Genomic DNA, 19,006 nt, shown 5'->3' on the forward strand with positions numbered 1-19,006 from the left:
TGATTCGCCAGTAAGTGATTTACTGCAAAGTAAAAACACTTCAAAGCACAGTTCACAACAACATGTAGGACTCCCGGAAAGTATTCACAGCGCTCCACTTTTTCCACAAGTTGTTATCCTACAGCCTTATTCAAAAATGGAATACATTCATTTTGTCCTCAAAATTCTACACACAATACCCCGTATTGAAAATGTAAACGTTTTATTTATTTATGCAAATGTATAAGGCTAAAAGAAAGGCATGTACAAAAGTATTGACAGCATTTGCTCAATACTTAGTTGATGCACCTTTGGCAGCAGCTTAAGTCTTTTTGAACACGATGCCACAAACTTGGCACACCTATCTTTGGGCACTTTTAACCATTCCTCTTTGCAGCACCTTTCAAGCTCCATCAGGTTGGATGGGAAGGTTTTCATCCAGGATGTCTCTGTACATTCCTGCATTCATCTTTCTCTATCCTGACTAGTCTCCCAGTTGGTTTTCATCCAGGATGTCTCTGTACATTGCTGCATTCATCTTGCCCTCTAGCCCGACTAGTCTCCCAGTTGGTTTTCATCCAGGATGTCTCTGTACATTGCTGCATTCGTCTTTCCCTCTAGCCTGACTAGTCTCTCAGTTGGTTTTCATCCAGGATGCCTGTGATGAGGTGGCGACTTGTCCAGGGTGTACCCCGCCTACCGCCCGAATGCAGCTGAGATAGGCTCCAACACCCCCGCGAAGCCGAAAGGGACAAGCGGTAGAAAATGGATGGATGGATGGCTCTGTACATTTCTGCATTCATCTTTCTCTCTATCCTGACTAGTCTCCCAGTTGGTTCTCATCCAGGATGTCTCTGTACATTGCTGCATTCATCTTTCTCTCTATCCTGACTAGTCTCCCAGTTGGTTTTAATCCAGGATGTCTCTGTACTTTGATGCATTAATCTTTCCCTCTATTCTGACTGGTCTCCCAGTTGGTTTTCATCCAGGATGTCTCTGTACATTGCTGCATTCATCTTTCCCTCTATCCTGACTAGTCTCCCAGTTGGTTTTCATCCAGGATGTCTCTGTACATTGCTGCATTCATCTTTCTCTCTATCCTGACTAGTCTCCCAGTTGGTTTTCATCCAGGATGTCTCTGTACATTGCTGCACTCATCTTTCTCTCTATCCTGACTAGTCTCCCAGTTGGTTTTCATCCAGGATGTCTCTGTACATTGCTGAATTCATCTTTCCCTCTATCCTGACTAGTCTCCCAGTTGGTTTTCATCCAGGATGTCTCTGTACATTGCTGCATTCATCTTTCTCTCTATCCTGACTAGTCTCCCAGTTGGTTTTCATCCAGGATGTCTCTGTACATTGCTGCACTCATCTTTCTCTCTATCCTGACTAGTTTCCCAGTTGGTTTTCATCCAGGATGTCTCTGTACATTGCTGCATTCATCTTAGTCTAGTCAGGGAGGTGACCAAGACCATGGTCACTCCGTCAGATCTACAGCATTCCTCTGTGGACAGAGGAGAACCTTCCAGAAGTACAATCCACCAATCAGGCCTGAATGGTAGAGCGGCCAGACGGAAGCGATTTCTTCGTAAAAGTTTGCCAAAATGCACCTGAAAGACTCTCAGACCATGAGAACTAAATTCTCTGGTCTGATGAGACAAAGATTGAAGTATTTGGCGTGAATGTTTGGAGGAAAACAGGCCAATACCACCCCTACAGTGAAGCGTGGTGGTGGCAGCATCATGCTGTGGGGATGCTTTTCAGCGGCAGCAACTGGGAGACTAGTCAGGATAGAGGGAAATATGAATGCAGCAATGCACAGAGACATCCTGGATGAAAACCTTCCCATCCAACCTGACGGAGCTTGAGAGGTGCTGCAAAGAGGAATGGTTGAAAGTGTCCAAAGATAGGTGTGTCAAGCTTGTGGCATCATGTTCAAAAAGACTTGAGGCTGGAAATGCTGCCAAAGGTGCATCAACTAAGTATTGAACAAAGGCTCTCAATACTTATGTACATGTATTTTTTTTTTGTTAGTTTTAATACATTTGTATACATTAAACAATAACTTTGTAATTATGGGGTATTGTGTGTGGAATTTTGAGGACAAAATGAATGGATTCCATTTAGGACTGAGTGTAACACAAAATGTGTAAAAAGTGAAACGCTGTGAATACTAAGCGTATGAACTGTATATTTAGGCATAAAGCATGTTATAAAAGAATGCGAGGATAAAGGAAAGCTTTGTTAGGTTAAAAGCATTATGTGCTCAACTCTGGCTTATCATGCTTTTAAAATGCTCCAAAGTAGGTTAAACCCCTAAAAAAGGCAGACCACAAAATATAATTCTGAGAATGTAGAAGAGTGTTGAACAATGTGTCAGTTCACTGATCCAAAACTCTGCACAGCATGAATTATTCATGCTTTAATACAAAATAATCAATCAATAGTCATCTGATTAATTGTTTTACGCAATCAACTCACCTGCGGCACAACATTAATAAAGACTAAACACCAATAATTGTTGAATTGTGACTAATCAGAGTTAATTCTCAGATTATATCAGAATAAAATAATGAATGGTTTGACAGTACTGCTTTAATTTTTGGCCAACATAAAACCATTTAGTCAGTCTTTATGGGAGTTTATGTAAATGACACCGACATAGGGATGCTGTTCGAAACCGGTTTTCCCGGTTGTACGATAAGAAAAGAACCGTTCGATAAGAAAAGAACCGATTCCATGGACTCAAATCCCTTTTTGAGAACCGGTTCCCGTTATCGAGACCACTATAGTAAAGAAAAAGAGTTGGTTCTTTAATCGAATCCCTGGGAACGAATCCCGTCCCACAGGAAATGCCCTGTGGCACGTCCCAGGAAATGACGCAGCACAGTCATTAGGCGGCAGATACAAAAGCAGCAACAACAATGGACCGGAAAAAACGCCTCAAGGCATGGCTTCATTTTACAAAAAAATACGACGAGGAAACGGCTATCTGCAATTATTGCCAGGCTTCGCTCTCATGTAAGGGGGGGGGGGGAAGTACAACAAGCATGATTAAACATGTTCAGGCCGTACATGACCTGAAGGTTAGAGAAAGGTGTCGTGTAGAAGCAGCGACAGAGATGACGAAGCAAACCCCTCTTCCTCTGCTTCAACCTGCAGCGCCAATTCCAGTGATAGTGTTGATGAGTAACTAACATTAACTGTTGCCGGTATCTTGTAGCTTACACCACTCCAGAGTTTGCAGGTCTGTCTAATAAACTAGTGCTTTCTTTCTTTCTTTAGTTTATTTCGTACATGAACACACTTAGAGCATAACACATCACAGTTTCATATCATTTCACTTTACATCATGTCCGAAAAGGAGTAGGAAGAAGTAAAGCTTATTTAATCCTACCCCTTTCCCACTTCAGAGCGTTTACAAATATATACATCATTTACTGCCCTTTTTATAATAAAATAACATCTGTGAATTAGTATATACAACAGTTTTGTAATATGTAATTAATTAATTGAGTCATTATTAATATACTGAGATGAAGAATATCTTATTTTCAATAAGGTTGAAAGTATTTCTCATAATTCTTCTTTGTACTTTGTAAGCACTATTAATTTGAACAACTTCTTAAAGTGGATCATATCAGTACAATGTTTAACTTCTTTACTTAATCCATTCCATCATTTAATTCCACATACTAATGCTAAAGACTTAATAACAGACACCCTAGTCTTCACATTCAGCTAATTTCCCCCCTAATTCTATGCTGTGTCTGTCCCTCATTTTCCCTCCAGGACAAGGTCGTGCAGTCATTCCTGGAGGAGGCCACAATGATGGACACCAGAAGGATGTTCCAATAGCAGCAGAAGTGCACTTTTTGGAGAGCTGTATTATTTTCAGTTTCGTGCCCAAGGGACTGATTTTATTTAACACTATATTATTATTTATACACCTATTGTGATCACAGAGACAGGTTGTTTTTGTGTTACTGTATATATTTGTTTTTCTGAAAAATCCCACTTAATATACTTTGGGTAACAGTCACTATTTTTATTTTTTTTAAAAAATTTTTAGGGGGGTAACAACAGTCAATATCTATTTATTTTATATATTTATTTCTTATAAAATAAAAGTGAGCTTTTGTTAAACCAAATATTGTGTTTTCTTTACCATATACAACAACCTATATGGATTCGATAAGAGAATCGATAAGAAATCGGTTCGATAAGAGGATTCGATAATGGGCTCCGATAATGGGCTCAAACTTGATCATTTCTTATCAGACATCATCCCTAGACCTACATATATATATATATATAGATATATATATATATATACATACACACATATATATATATATATATATAGTAGCTGGCTTTCAATCACCTGACCTAGGAGCACTTCCAGGTTTCTAGAGCAGCGGTTTTCAAATGACAACTGATTTGACTGACGCTAATTCACCTCTATTTTGTGGGCAACATTAAAACTGTACATCCGTGAACAGAAATTGTACTTTTAAGACTGTGTAGCACACCATTTACTTAAATGACCCAATCCAAAGAACCTTTCCCACTCATTTAACAAAATAAATAAATAAAATAAAGTCAACACACACATGACTTAACCTGCTCACTGAACTTTGTGGATACTATGAACAACAACTTTAAAGTACCATTTATTTTTCAAAATTACACCAATTTAAATCCACTACAATGCATGATGGGAAAAATGCAAAAAAAAAACCTCGCCTTACACTGATCCATGTTTGGCACATCTTAGCTGCTTGATGTTTCCGAGTGATTACAAAACTTTAAAGAGGTCGTCACAGAAGTAAACAAGGTAGAATTCCAACTTTTACATACTCTTGATACCCAATTATATATCCATTATATTAATTATATATCCATTATATTAATATCACGCAACCCCGAAAGAAACAAGCGGTAGAAAATGGATGGATGGATATATTAACTGATAATATACATTTATATATATGTATGTGTGGGAAAAAAATCACAAGACTACTTCATCTCTACAGGCCTGTTTCATGAGGGGTTCCCTCAATCATCAGGAGATTTTTATATATATATATATATATATATATATATATATATATATATATATATATATATATATATATGTATATATATATATATATATATATATATAAATGTATGTTTATATATATATATGTACGGTATGTGTATATACAGTATATATGTATGTGTATGTATATACATACCCCGTTTCCATATCAGTAGGGAAATTGTGTTAGATGTAAATATAAACGGAATACAATGATTTGCAAATCATTTTCAACCCATATTCAGTTGAATATGCTACAAAGACAACATATTTGATGTTCAAACTGATAAACATTTTTTTTTTGCAAATAGTCATTAACTTTAGAATTTGATGCCAGTAACACGTGACAAAGAAGTTGGGAAAGGTGGCAATAAATACTGATAAAGTTGAGGAATGCTCATCAAACACTTATTTGGAACATCCCACAGGTAAACAGGCAAATTGGGAACAGGTGGGTGCCATGATTGGGTATAAAAGTAGATTCCATGAAATGCTCAGTCATTCACAAACAAGGATGGGGCGAGGGTCACCACTTTGTCAACAAATGCGTGAGCAAATTGTTGAACAGTTTAAGAAAAACCTTTCTCAACCAGCTATTGCAAGGAATTTAGGGATTTCACCATCTACGGTCCGTAATATCATCAAAGGGTTCAGAGAATCTGGAGAAATCACTGCACGTATGCAGCTAAGCCCGTGACCTTCGATCCCTCAGGCTATACTGCATCAACAAGCGACATCAGTGTGTAAAGGATATCACCACATTGGCTCAGAAACACTTCAGAAACCCACTGTCAGTAACTACAGTTGGTTGCTACATCTGTAAGTGCAAGTTAAAACTCTCCTATGCAAGGCGAAAACCGTTTATCAACAACACCCAGAAACGCTGTCGGCTTTGCTGGGCCTGAGGTCATCTAAGATGGACTGATACAAAGTGGAAATCTAAGATGGACTGATACAAAGTGGAAAAGTGTTCTGTGGTCTGACGAGTCCACATTTCAAATTGTTTTTGGAAACTGTGGACGTCGTGTCCTCCGGACCAAAGAGGAAAAGAACCATCCGGATTGTTATAGGCGCAAAGTTGAAAAGCCAGCATCTGTGATGGTATGGGGGTGTATTAGTGCCCAAGACATGGGTAACTTACACATCTGTGAAGGCGCCATTAATGCTGAAAGGTACATACAGGTTTTGGAGCAACATATGTTGCCATCCAAGCAATGTTACCATGGACGCCCCTGCTTATTTCAGCAAGACAATGTCAAGCCACGTGTTACATCAACGTGGCTTCATCGTAAAAGAGTGCGGGTACTAGACTGGCCTGCCTGTAGTCCAGACCTGTCTCCCATTGAAAATGTGTGGCGCATTATGAAGCCTAAAATACCACAACGGAGACCCCCGGACTGTTGAACAACTTAAGCTGTACATCAAGCAAAAATGGGAAAGAATTCCCCATGAGAAGCTTAAAAAATGTGTCTCCTCAGTTCCCAAATGTTTACTGAGTGTTGTTAAAAGGAAAGGCCATGTAACACAGTGGTGAACATGCCCTTTCCCAACTACTTTGGCACGTGTTGCAGCCATGAAATTCTAAGTTAATTATTATTTGCAAAAAAAATAAAAAATTAATGAGTTTGAACATGGGCAGCACGGTGGAAGAGGGGTTAGTGCATCTGCCTCACAATACGAAGGTCCTGAGTAGTCTTGGGTTCAATCCCGGGCTCGGGATCTTTCTGTGTGGAGTTTGCATGTTCTCCCCGTGACTGCGTGGGTTCCCTCCGGGTACTCCGGCTTCCTCCCACCTCCAAAGACATGCACCTGGGGATAAGTTGATTGGCAACACTAAATTGGCCCTAGTGTGTGAATGTGAGTGTGAAAGTTGTCTGTCTATCTGTGTTGGCCCTGCGATGAGGTGGCGACTTGTCCAGGGTGTACCCCGCCTTCCGCCCGATTGTAGCTGAGATAGGCTCCAGCGCCCCCGCGACCCCAAAGGGAATAAGCGGTAGGAAATGGATGGATGGATGGATGGATGGAGTTTGAACATCAAATATGTTGTCTTTGTAGTGCATTCAATTGAATATGGGTTGAAAATGATTTGCAAATCATTGTACCCGGAGGGATCCCTCCGGGTACTCCGGCTTCCTCCCACTTCCAAAGACATGCACCTGGAGATAGGTTGATTGGCAACACTAAAAATTGGCCCTAGTGTGTGAATGTGAGTGTGAAAGTTGTCTGTCTATCTGTGTTGGCCCTGCGATGAGGTGGCGACTTGTCCAGGGTGTACCCCGCCTTCCGCCCGATTGTAGCTGAGATAGGCTCCAGCGCCCCCGCGACCCCAAAGGGAATAAGCGGTAGGAAATGGATGGATGGATGGATGTATTTCATTCATTCTGGTGGCTGTTTACATACCGCCAAGCACAGACGTGCGTGACGCTCAGCGCACGCTTGCAGACCAGATCTTACATGTGGAACGGTCTTTTCCGGACTCTCTTGTTATCGTGCTTGGTGACTTTAACAAGGGAAATTTGAGCCAGGAATTACCCAAGTATAGGCAGTTTATTATATGCCCGACCAGAGAGGAGAACACTTTGGATCACTGCTACACTACAATAAGCAAGGCTTTTCATGCAGTACCGCGCGCTGCTCTCGGACTATCAGATCACGTGATGGTGCACTTAATCCCTTCATACAGACAGAGACTGAAACTGGCTAAACCTGTTATGAGGACCGTTAAGTGTTTCACCGCCGAGTCTGTGGAGGAGCTGCGTGCATGTTGGGAGACGACAGACTGGGAGGCAATTGGAGCGGCCATGAACAATCTGGACAAGTATACGGACACTGTGACCTCATACATTCAGTTCAATGAGGAGCGCATCATTCCAACGCGCACCAGAGCTTGTTATAACAACGACAAGCCCTGGTTCACACCCAAGCTCTGACAGCTGCGCAAGAAAAAGGAGGCTGCGTGGAGAAGCGGGGACCGGAGTACCGACATCGAAGCGAAGTACCACTTCAACAGGGAAGTTGAGAAAGCTAAATCTGTGTACTCTAACCGTCTACAGGAACAGTGTAGATGGTGATGATTCTGCGGCCGTTTGGAGAGGGCTAAGGACCCTTACGAACTATAAGCCCAAAACCCCCCAGGCAGTGAATGACCGGACTCTCGCTCAGGGCCTCAACACACATTACTGTCGTCATGAACGGCCTCCAGCTCATCAAAGCTCTGCTCCCCCCACCATCACCTTCCCCACCAAAGCCAGCACTTCATTAAAGGAGTTAAAGGACACCAAGGACATCACAGGACTCCAAGAACATCATAGGACTGTAAAGGCCCTCTCCATCCAAGAGGAGGATGTACGCCGGCAGTTCTTGAAGCTGAATACGCGGAAGGCCCCCGGGCCGGATGGTGTCTCCCCCTCCACTCTCAGACACAGTGCGGACCAGCTGGCTCCTGTCTTCACTGACATTTTCAACACCTCTCTGGAGCTATGCCGCGTGCCGTCCTGCTTTAAGACCTCCACCATTGTCCCTGTCCCCAAAAAAGCATGAATCACAGGACTTAATGACTACAGGCCGATTGCACTGACGTCTGTGGTCATGAAGTCCTTTGAGCGCTTGGCCCTGTCCCACCTCAAGGACATCACCGCCCCCCTCCTGGACCCACTGCAGTTCGCCTACAGAGCCAACAGGTCTGTGGATGATGCAGTGAACCTGGCCCTCCACTTCATCCTGGAGCATCTGGACTCCCCAGGAACCTACGCTAGGATCCTGTTTGTGGACTTCAGCTCTGCCTTCAACACCATCCTCCCTGGACTGCTACGAGACAAGCTCTACCAGCTCAGCGTGCCCGACTCCCTCTGCAGTTGGATCAATGACTTCCTGACAGACCGAAGACAGCACGTGCGGCTGGGGAAGATTGTCTCGGACAGTCGAACCACGAACACTGGTACTCCTTAGGGCTGTGTACTCTCCCCCTGGCTCTTCTCCCTGTATACAAACTGCTGCACCTCCAGTAACCAGTCCGTAAAACTGCTCAAGTTTGCGGATGACACTACCCTCATCGGGCTCATCTCGGATGGAGATGAGTCCGCCTACAGGAGAGAGGTGGACCGGCTGGCGTCCTGGTGCAGCCACAACAACCTGGAGCTGAACGCCCAGAAAACAGTGGAGATGATCATGGACTTCAGGAAAGTCACAGCCCCACCATCCCCCCTCACCCTGATTGACTCTCCCACCCCCGTCTCCATTGTGGACTCCTTCCGTTTTTTGGGCACCACCATCACCCAAGACCTCAAGTGGGAGTCAACCATCAGCTCCATCATCAAGAAGGTCCAGCAGAGGATGTACTTCCTGCGGCAGCTGAGGAAACTTAAGGTGCCGACCGAGATGCTGGTGCAGTTTTACTCAGCCATCATTGAGTCCATCCTGACCTCCTCCATCACCGTGTGGTTCCCCGGCGCCACAGTCCAGGATAAGCATCGACTGCAGCGTATGGTACGTGCTGCTGAGAAGGTGATTGGCTGCAAGCTCCCATCCCTCCAGGACTTGTTCTCCTCCAGGACCAGGAGGCGTATGGGTCGGATCACACCTGAATCTTCTCACCCTGGACACACACTATTCTCCCCTCTCCCCTCAGGCAGGAGACTACGGTCCATCCAGACCCACACCTCCCGCCACCTGAACAGTTTTTTCCCCTCGGCCATCAGGCACATGAACAATAACAAGATCTGATAGCTCAGTTACAGCTCTTTTTATTACCAAATCTGTGTTATATGTGTTTTATGTTGCACGATTACACCAAGAAAAATTCCTAGTTTGTGAACCCGTTCTCAAACAATGGCAATAAAACGATTCCGATTCTGATATTCGTTTTATAATTACATCTAACACAATTTCCCAACTCATTTGGAAACAGGGTTTGTATATGTGTAAATATATATATATATATATATATATATATATATACATATACATATACATACATACATACATATGTATATACATAAACATGTATATACAAACATATACACACACACACAAATATGTACACATATATATATATATATATATATATATACACACAGGTAAAAGCCAGTAAATTAGAATATTTTGAAAAACTTGATTTATTTCAGTAATTGCATTCAAAAGGTGTAACTTGTACATTATATTTATTCATTGCACACAGACTGATGCATTCAAATGTTTATTTCATTTAATTTTGATGATTTGAAGTGGCAACAAATGAAAATCCAAAATTAGAATATTACTTAAGGCTAATACAAAAAAGGGATTTTTAGAAATGTTGGCCAACTGAAAAGTATGAAAATGAAAAATATGAGCATGTACAATACTCAATACTTGGTTGGAGCTCCTTTTGCCTCAATTACTGCGTTAATGCGGCGTGGCATGGAGTCGATTAGTTTCTGGCACTGCTCAGGTGTTATGAGAGCCCAGGTTGCTCTGATAGTGGCCTTCAACTCTTCTGCGTTTTTGGGTCTGGCATTCTGCATCTTCCTTTTCACAATACCCCACAGATTTTCTATGGGGCTAAGGTCAGGGGAGTTGGCGGGCCAATTTAGAACAGAAATACCATGGTCCGTAAACCAGGCACGGGTAGATTTTGCGCTGTGTGCAGGCGCCAAGTCCTGTTGGAACTTGAAATCTCCATCTCCATAGAGCAGGTCAGCAGCAGGAAGCATGAAGTGCTCTAAAACTTGCTGGTAGACGGCTGCGTTGACCCTGGATCTCAGGAAACAGAGTGGACCGACACCAGCAGATGACATGGCACCCCAAACCATCACTGATGGTGGAAACTTTACACTAGACTTCAGGCAACGTGGATCCTGTGCCTCTCCTGTCTTCCTCCAGACTCTGGGACCCCGATTTCCAAAGGAAATGCAAAATTTGCATGGTTGGGTGATGGTTTGGGGTGCCATGTCATCTGCTGGTGTCGGTCCACTCTGTTTCCTGAGATCCAGGGTCAACGCAGCCGTCTACCAGCAAGTTTTAGAGCACTTCATGCTTCCTGCTGCTGACCTGCTCTATGGAGATGGAGATTTCAAGTTCCAACAGGACTTGGCGCCTGCACACAGCGCAAAATCTACCCGTGCCTGGTTTACGGACCATGGTATTTCTGTTCTAAATTGGCCCGCCAACTCCCCTGACCTTAGCCCCATAGAAAATCTGTGGGGTATTGTGAAAAGGAAGATGCAGAATGCCAGACCCAAAAACGCAGAAGAGTTGAAGGCCACTATCAGAGCAACCTGGGCTCTCATAACACCTGAGCAGTGCCAGAAACTCATCGACTCCATGCCACGCCGCATTAACGCAGTAATTGAGGCAAAAGGAGCTCCAACCAAGTATTGAGTATTGTACATGCTCATATTTTTCATTTTCATACTTTTCAGTTGGCCAACATTTCTAAAAATCCCTTTTTTGTATTAGCCTTAAGTTATATTCTAATTTTGTGACACACGGAATTTTGGATTTTCATTTGTTGCCACTTCAAATCATCAAAATTAAATGAAATAAACATTTGAATGCATCAGTCTGTGTGCAATGAATATAATGTACAAGTTACACCTTTTGAATGCAATTACTGAAATAAATCAAGTTTTTCAAAATATTCAAATTTACTGGCTTTTACCTGTATATATACATACATACATATATATATATATATATATATATATATATATATATATATATATATATATATATATATATATATATATATATATATATATATATACATATATATATATATATACATATATATATATATATATATATACATATATATATATACATATATAGATATATATATATATACATACACATATATATATATATATACACACACATATATATATATATATATACACACACAGGTAAAAGCCAGTAAATTAGAATATTTTGAAAAACTTGATTTATTTCAGTAATTGTAATTTTTCAAAATATTCTAATTTACTGGCTTTTACCTGTATATATACATACATATATATATATATATATATATATATATATATATATATATATATATATATATATATATATATATATATATATATATACATATATATATATATATATATATACACATATATATACATATATATACATATATATATATACAGGTAAAAGCCAGTAAATTAGAATATTTTGAAAAACTTGATTTATTTCAGTAATTGCATTCAAAAGGTGTAACTTGTACATTATATTTATTCATTGCACACAGACTGATGCATTCAAATGTTTATTTCATTTAATTTTGATGATTTGAAGTGGCAACAAATGAAAATCCAAAATTCCTATTTACAAATTAAATTACATACAGTCGGCTTTTGGGCCCCCAGTTAAATTCTTTTAGCCCAAATGGGCCCCAAGTAAAAACGTTTGGACACCCCTGATCTAGAGCCCCATTAGCATACTTACTGTTTATTTTCCTGCATCAGTGCAGATTTGGGCATATTCATCTACTTTATTAATACTATGAAGGATATTTTCTTGATGCTAACAAATATCACCAAAGACGCTATAATGTGGTCATCTGTGTCCAATAAAGCACTTGTCTTTCCTGGACAACAACTACTAAACTTTTAGTTTGTTATGAAAATGGAGAATGAAAATAGGGTGGATTGGAGCAACAATCACAATATTAATTACTAGGACTTAACATGACGTTAGTTTATTTGCACAAGCAGGTCTTCTAGTTCTATTTAGGCATAGCAACCACAAAAGAACACTAACTAATTGTCCTTTCTTTACATTTAGTTCTGCTCTCAAACACTATTAATATAGTAGAGAATAAACCGGATTGCATCACAGAAAGTTTCTCAAATAAATAAAACATGTTACAAAGTGATCACTGCAGACACCAGCATGGTCCGATTGTATTCCACAAGATGATGAAAGTGATATTTTTAAGAGCCATTTCCTCCAAAACTCTGTTTAGTTATTTGATAACTACTAGCACCTGTTCACCAGCAGATGGCAGTACTGCACATCACTTGTAACGTTCCTCCCTGAAGGAAGAAGAGGGCCATAAGAGACTTGAAATGACCCCGAGAGACATTTGTCGTCTTCTGCTCTGAGCTGTAAACATCTCGAAATATAAGAGATAAGTAAGACTGTGGTCTTAGTTCCTACATGATAGTTCCTAAAACATGCTGGACCAAGCTGGGTTCTTCTTTATTTAAGAAGCTAACGACTCCAACGTAGTTGCGTCATGACGGACTCCATTACCTGGCCTTGCAGGAGGAACGTGACTTCTTCTGGTACGGCTGGTCCAGGCTCGACTCAGACCAAGGCGAGTGCTGAATGGGAGGAGGGTCGTAGGCGGCGGGGCTGGTGCCACGCTGGGTGACGGGTAGGGGGGAGTCTGTGTGGGATTCTGAGGACTCGCAGACTGGCGCTTGTGGGTCCATCTCTCTGGAATATAGAAGTCCTGAAGACTCGCTGGCTACTTCTAGAAGAACATATGACACACTTTAGAGCGAGAACCTCTTCAAATACTCTTGCTGGCAACCTGGGAGTCTTACCTTCATCCTGGACCACCGAGTCAGACAAGGAGCTGTCGTCAGAAGCTCCAAGATCTGAGCAAGCAAAGCACATGAACGCTGGAGTGGTTAGAGTGTCCGCCCTGAGATCGGTAGGTTGTGAGTTCAAACCCCGGCCGAGTCATACCAAAGACTATAAAAATGGGACCCACTACCTCCCTGCTTGGCACTCAGCATCAAGGGCTGGAATTGGGGGTTAAAATCACAAAAAAATATTCCCGGGCGCAGCCACCGCTGCTGCTCACTGCTCCCCTCACCTCCCAGGGAGTGATCAAGGGTGATGGGTCAAATGCAGAGAATAATTTCGCCACACCTAGTGTGTGTGTGACAATCATGGGTACTTTAACTTTAACTTTAAGTTAGGCCCGGGAGCTATGGTCATTACTTTACGCTATCTGGCCAGCGTGCTAACTGTTAGCATTTCAGTTCGGCTTTAGCTTTTCAGCATTCACATGAAATTTATACCGATATTGTATGAAATTTTGCTACTTGACACTTACACTTAGGTTTTCATCAGACCAACATTAGCCTACTAGCTTTTTTTTTTTTAAACTTAATTTAGCAGGTATGCACCTCAGTTTCAGTTTCATATATTTTGGTATTTCACTAATGCTAACTGTAAGCATGCAATTGTTAGCATGTTAAAATAGTACTGTTAACATGCTAACTTTATTTTATATTAATTTTTTAGCTGAATATGTTCATATTTTTTGTTACTTTACGCTATCTGGCCAGCGTGCTAACTGTTAGCATTTCAGTTCGGCTTTAGCTTTTCAGCACTCACATTAAATTTATACTGATATTGTATTTTCAAATTTTTCAGGTACACACATCAGAGTAATATATTTTGGTATTTGACACGTTACACTTAGCATTTTAGCATGTCAACATTAGCCGACTAGCTTTTTTGACTTAATTTAGCAGGTATGCACCTCAGTTTCAGTTTCATATATTTTGGTATTTCACTAATGCTAACTGTAAGCATGCTATTGTTAGCATGTTAACATAGCACTGTTAACATGCTAACTTATTTTTTTTTTTTAGCTCATTATGTTTATATTTTTTGTTACTTGGCGTGATCTGGACAGTGTGCTAACTGTTACCATTTCAGTAATCTCATGAAATATATACCAATATTGTATTTTCTAATTTTTCAGGTACACACCTCAGAGTAATATATTTTGGTACTTGACACATGTTACACTTAGCATTTTAGCATGCCAACATTAGCCTACTAGCTTTTTTTACTTAATTTAGCAGGTATACACCTCAGTTTCAGTTTCATATATTATGGTATTTCACTAATGCTAATTGTAAGCATGCTACTGTTAGCAAAAACCGTACTCATTACGGGAAAACCGTAGTTGTTGGCAGGTATGACAAAGACGGATCAACATTTTAACGAAGAAAAATGGAAAATATTTTTACGGAGAAAAATGACGGATTTCCGACGACAGACAGAAAAAATAACATGCCTGATACATGCATGCACCAGCAGAGAAGAACGTAGACGACGACCTCATGTGGTGTAAATATTATGCAGTAGAGATTGTCAGGGTCAACAGAAGTTAGCCTGTCAAAACATGTCAAAACATTTGTAGAATTTACGGTAAAACTGAGGGTGGTTTTTACACTAAATTAGTGTCAATGAAAAAACTATACAAATGTTTTTACGTTAAAATTCTGGGAACTGAGCCGCAAGTATTTTACTGTAAAATTTATGTCCATTTTTTTTCTTACAGTGCATTACCGTTAAGTGAAAAAACGGTACCGCTATTATTTTTACGTTAAATTTCTGGTGACTGATCTGCAACTCTCCGTTCCCCGTTTTGACACTGCCTTACTGCAAATGGAAAAATAGCACCACTGATGATTTGACGGTCAATTCCTGGTGACTGAGCTGGCAGATTTTCACAGTAAAATCCACTGCCTGGTGGAGGAGTGAAATAACTATTGTACAGGGTGAATATTTATTGCTTTTGGGAGCCATAGAAAATGGGCCAGTTTTGATTGTAAAGCACATTTAATGATCCATTGTGTCCGCGATGTCGTGAATGTACAGGTGGAACTCACAAAGTAATGTGCCGCAAAGGTTCGTTTATTTCAGCAATTTAATTTACAAGATTAAACTAATATGTGACAAAGCATCTAAACTTTTGATATGTCAAGCTCTCTTTTGATATAATTTTAAAGATCATGACTTACAGTTTTCAAAAACTGTAAATCCATTTATCCATCCATCCATCTTCTTCCGCTTATCCGATGTCGGGTCGCGGGGGCAGCAACTGTAAGTCATGATCATCAAAATAATAAGAAATAAAGGCTTGACAAATATCTCCCTTTGCATGTAAGAAGTTTATATCACATAGTTCCACGTTTGGAGTTGAATTGCTGACATGAATTGACTTTTACATAATATTTACGATTTTTTGAGACCCCCCTGCGACCCCAAAAAAAGGGACAAGTGGTAGAAAATGGATGTATGGATAAATGATAAATAAATAAATGGGTTATACTTGTATAGCACTTTTCTACCTTCAAGGTACTCAAAGCGCTTTGACAGTATTTCCACATTCACCCATTCACACACTGATGGTGGGAGCTGCCATGCAAGGCGCTAACCAGCAGCCATCAGGAGCAAGGGGTGAAGTGTCTTGCCCAAGGACACAACGGATGTGACTAGGATGGTAGAAGGTGGGGATTGAACCCTAGTAACCAGCAACCCTCCGATTGCTGGCATGGCCACTCTACCAACTTCGCCACGCCGTCACACTCCTGTGGATGGAGTTTCATCCGTGAGTTATGTTGCGTTTCTCCTGTGTTTAGTGTTAGGTCCTGTCCTACGCTCTTATTTTGGTGGCACTTCCTTTTGTGTTGGTGTTTATTCGTAAGCACTTTACAGCTGCCTTCGAGCACTACCCCCCCTCACCTGTTTTCTGTTTGCGATTAGCACTATTTAAGTTGAGCTTGCGCCACCATTGGTTTGGGACTAATGTTGTCTTGATACCAATATTTTGGTACCAAAATGTATTTCGATACTTTTCGGTACTTTTTGATGATTTTCTAAATAAAGGGGACCACAAAAAATGGCATTATTGGCTTTATTTTAACAAAAAAAAATCTTAGGTTACATTAAACATATGTTTATTATTGCAATTTAGTCCTTAAATAAAATAGTGAACATACTAGACAACTTGTCTTTTAGTAGTGAGTAAACAAACAAAGACTCCTAATTAGTCTGCTGACGTATGCAGTAACATATTGTGTCATTTATCTACCTATTATTTTGTCAACATTATGAGGGACAAACTGTAAAAATTGATTATTAATCTACTTGTTCATCTGTTAATATTTGCTTATTTTCTGTTTAAACATGTTCTATCTACATTTCTGTTAGTAGTATCGACTAGATATGCTCCTGTATTTGGTATCATTACAGTGGATGTTAGGTGTAGATCCACCCATGGCATTTGTTTACATGGTGACGCTGGTGAGCTATTGTATCCTCCTACGGTGTGTAGTGAAGCATGTTTAGCTATTCCTTGTCCTCCAGTGATAATGCTACTTGGAATAAACTTACTTTATTTGTCGCCATGGAGGCCAAGATTAGTGATTTAGAAGTAGCTAAAACACTGCCGACTGGATGGACGTTAGCCGCTAGCTAGCTAGCCATGTCTTAAAGCACCTCTTCCTGAGGGTGTTTCAGTGTTATAACTTCACCCTTATCTTTACTTTTTAAGCCAAAATGCGTCCATTCATCCTTTTTCTGTCTACACACAGTGTCTGCTTGTAAGTACTCTGTGTGTGTGCGCTGCTGAACATGCTCCTCTGCTCCTAAAACCAACAATGTCATGACGTGACGACGACGGGTACTTTTTAGAGGCGGTATAGTACCGAATATGATTCATTAGTATCGCGGTACTATGCTTGTACCGGTATACCGTACAACCCTAGTCGGGACATTATTCTCTCTTCTCGGGTGACGATAGAGCAGTGTACCTTGAGATATTCTTCAGTGTGCCGTGGGAAATTATGTAACTTCGCCTAATTGGGTTAAAAATATTTTTTGCAAACCAGTAATTATTGTCTGTGCTGTCAAGAGCTCGGCAGTTTAACCGTGCAATACTCTTCCAGTAGGTGGCAGCAGGTAGCTAATTGCTTTGTAGATGTCGGGAACGTGGTTTGTCGTGATCACAATATGCAGACGACTGCGGGAGGCGGCGTGCAGGTAAAAAGGTATCTAATGCTTAAACCAAAAATAAACAAAAGGCTTAAGCAAAACCAAACTAAAACTGAACTGGCTGAGAAGTAAACAAAAACAGAATGCTGGACGACAGCAAAGACTTACAGCATGTGGAGCAGACGGCGCCGACAAAGTACATCCGTACATGACAATCAACACCCAAATAGGAGCGCAAGACAAGAACTACAACACTACACACAGAAAAACACCAAAAAACTCAAAATAAGTCACGGCATCATGTGACAGGACACCTACTTTGAGACAAGAGCTATAGTGATGCATGCTTGGTTATGGTTTGAATTCATATCCAACAATTGCGAGAACGACTTTTTACTGTCAATATCAGCTGCTGAGTTCCATTGTTTTCTACTGGTGGTGTACCTCTGGATTTTTTCAATGAAAAAAATGTGCCTTGGCTCAGAAAAGGTTGAAAAACACTGCGATAGACGATCATTTTCATGCTGCGCTCGTACTTTGTGGACGCCGTCTGCTCCACATTTCTGAATAAGTGTTTTTTGCGGTGTTCCAGCATTTTGTTTGGTTTCTTTCATAGTCTGGCCGTCCAGAGCACTTCCCTGCTGCTCTAAGTTTGCAAACATGAAGGAAAACAACAATAACTGAGTTTGTGTAAACAAACGTTTAGATCTAATCACTTCGGTGCACTTCTCCTTTAAGATACACAGAAATGCAGTTTATTTGCCTTAATGGAAGTGATCATTCAAAATTTTTTGGAGCAGCTCACACTGCGTATGGAGACACATAATTAGCTGCTAGCTTGTCGGACTAAAAATGAACCATCCTTGTTGTGGACCACTCAGGCAGCCTATGAAGAATGTTCTAAGGAGCAGCGTTCTAGTGTTAGACGATCCAGGTTCTCACCTTGCAGTGGGAGGCTGAAAGCAGGAAGCGGTGATGAGCGGCCGTGCTCCAGCCGCAGTTGGAAGGCGGTCTCCTGCAGATGTCGCAGCTTCTTCTCCTCACACCTGCACTGCTTCAGGCGACTCTTCCTCACAGCCTTGGCCAGGTGCCGGTCCTGGCACAGCTGACGCGCCGCCTCGTAGATCTTGAACTGGAGAGCCAACTCGGCGTCCACCTGGTTCAGGGCGGACTCCTGCAGATGGAAGGGGAGAAGTTTGCAGCCCGTCCAGAAGCA

At 41.0% G+C, this 19,006-nt stretch overlaps 1 protein-coding gene across 7 annotated transcripts in view; it reads right to left on the reverse strand.

Moving 5' to 3' along the window:
- inavab (innate immunity activator b) overlaps positions 1-19,006 on the reverse strand; it is an 88,292-nt gene that overhangs the window by 13,952 nt on the left and 55,334 nt on the right. For 6 of the 7 annotated variants that reach the window (XM_061984765.1, XM_061984764.2, XM_061984766.2 and 3 more), the window contains 3 exons: positions 18,733-18,964; positions 13,593-13,646; positions 13,297-13,519 (listed from right to left, as the gene is read on the reverse strand). In XM_061984765.1, the coding sequence (XP_061840749.1) occupies positions 13,297-13,519; positions 13,593-13,646; positions 18,733-18,964 (509 nt within the window). The remainder of the gene's footprint in view (positions 1-13,296; positions 13,520-13,592; positions 13,647-18,732; positions 18,965-19,006) is intronic. The other variant, XM_061984768.2, reaches the window with a different exon arrangement.

Source organism: Nerophis lumbriciformis, linkage group LG23 (assembly GCF_033978685.3).
Source record: "Nerophis lumbriciformis linkage group LG23, RoL_Nlum_v2.1, whole genome shotgun sequence".
In the NCBI taxonomy this organism is placed as follows: Eukaryota; Metazoa; Chordata; class Actinopteri; order Syngnathiformes; family Syngnathidae; genus Nerophis; species Nerophis lumbriciformis.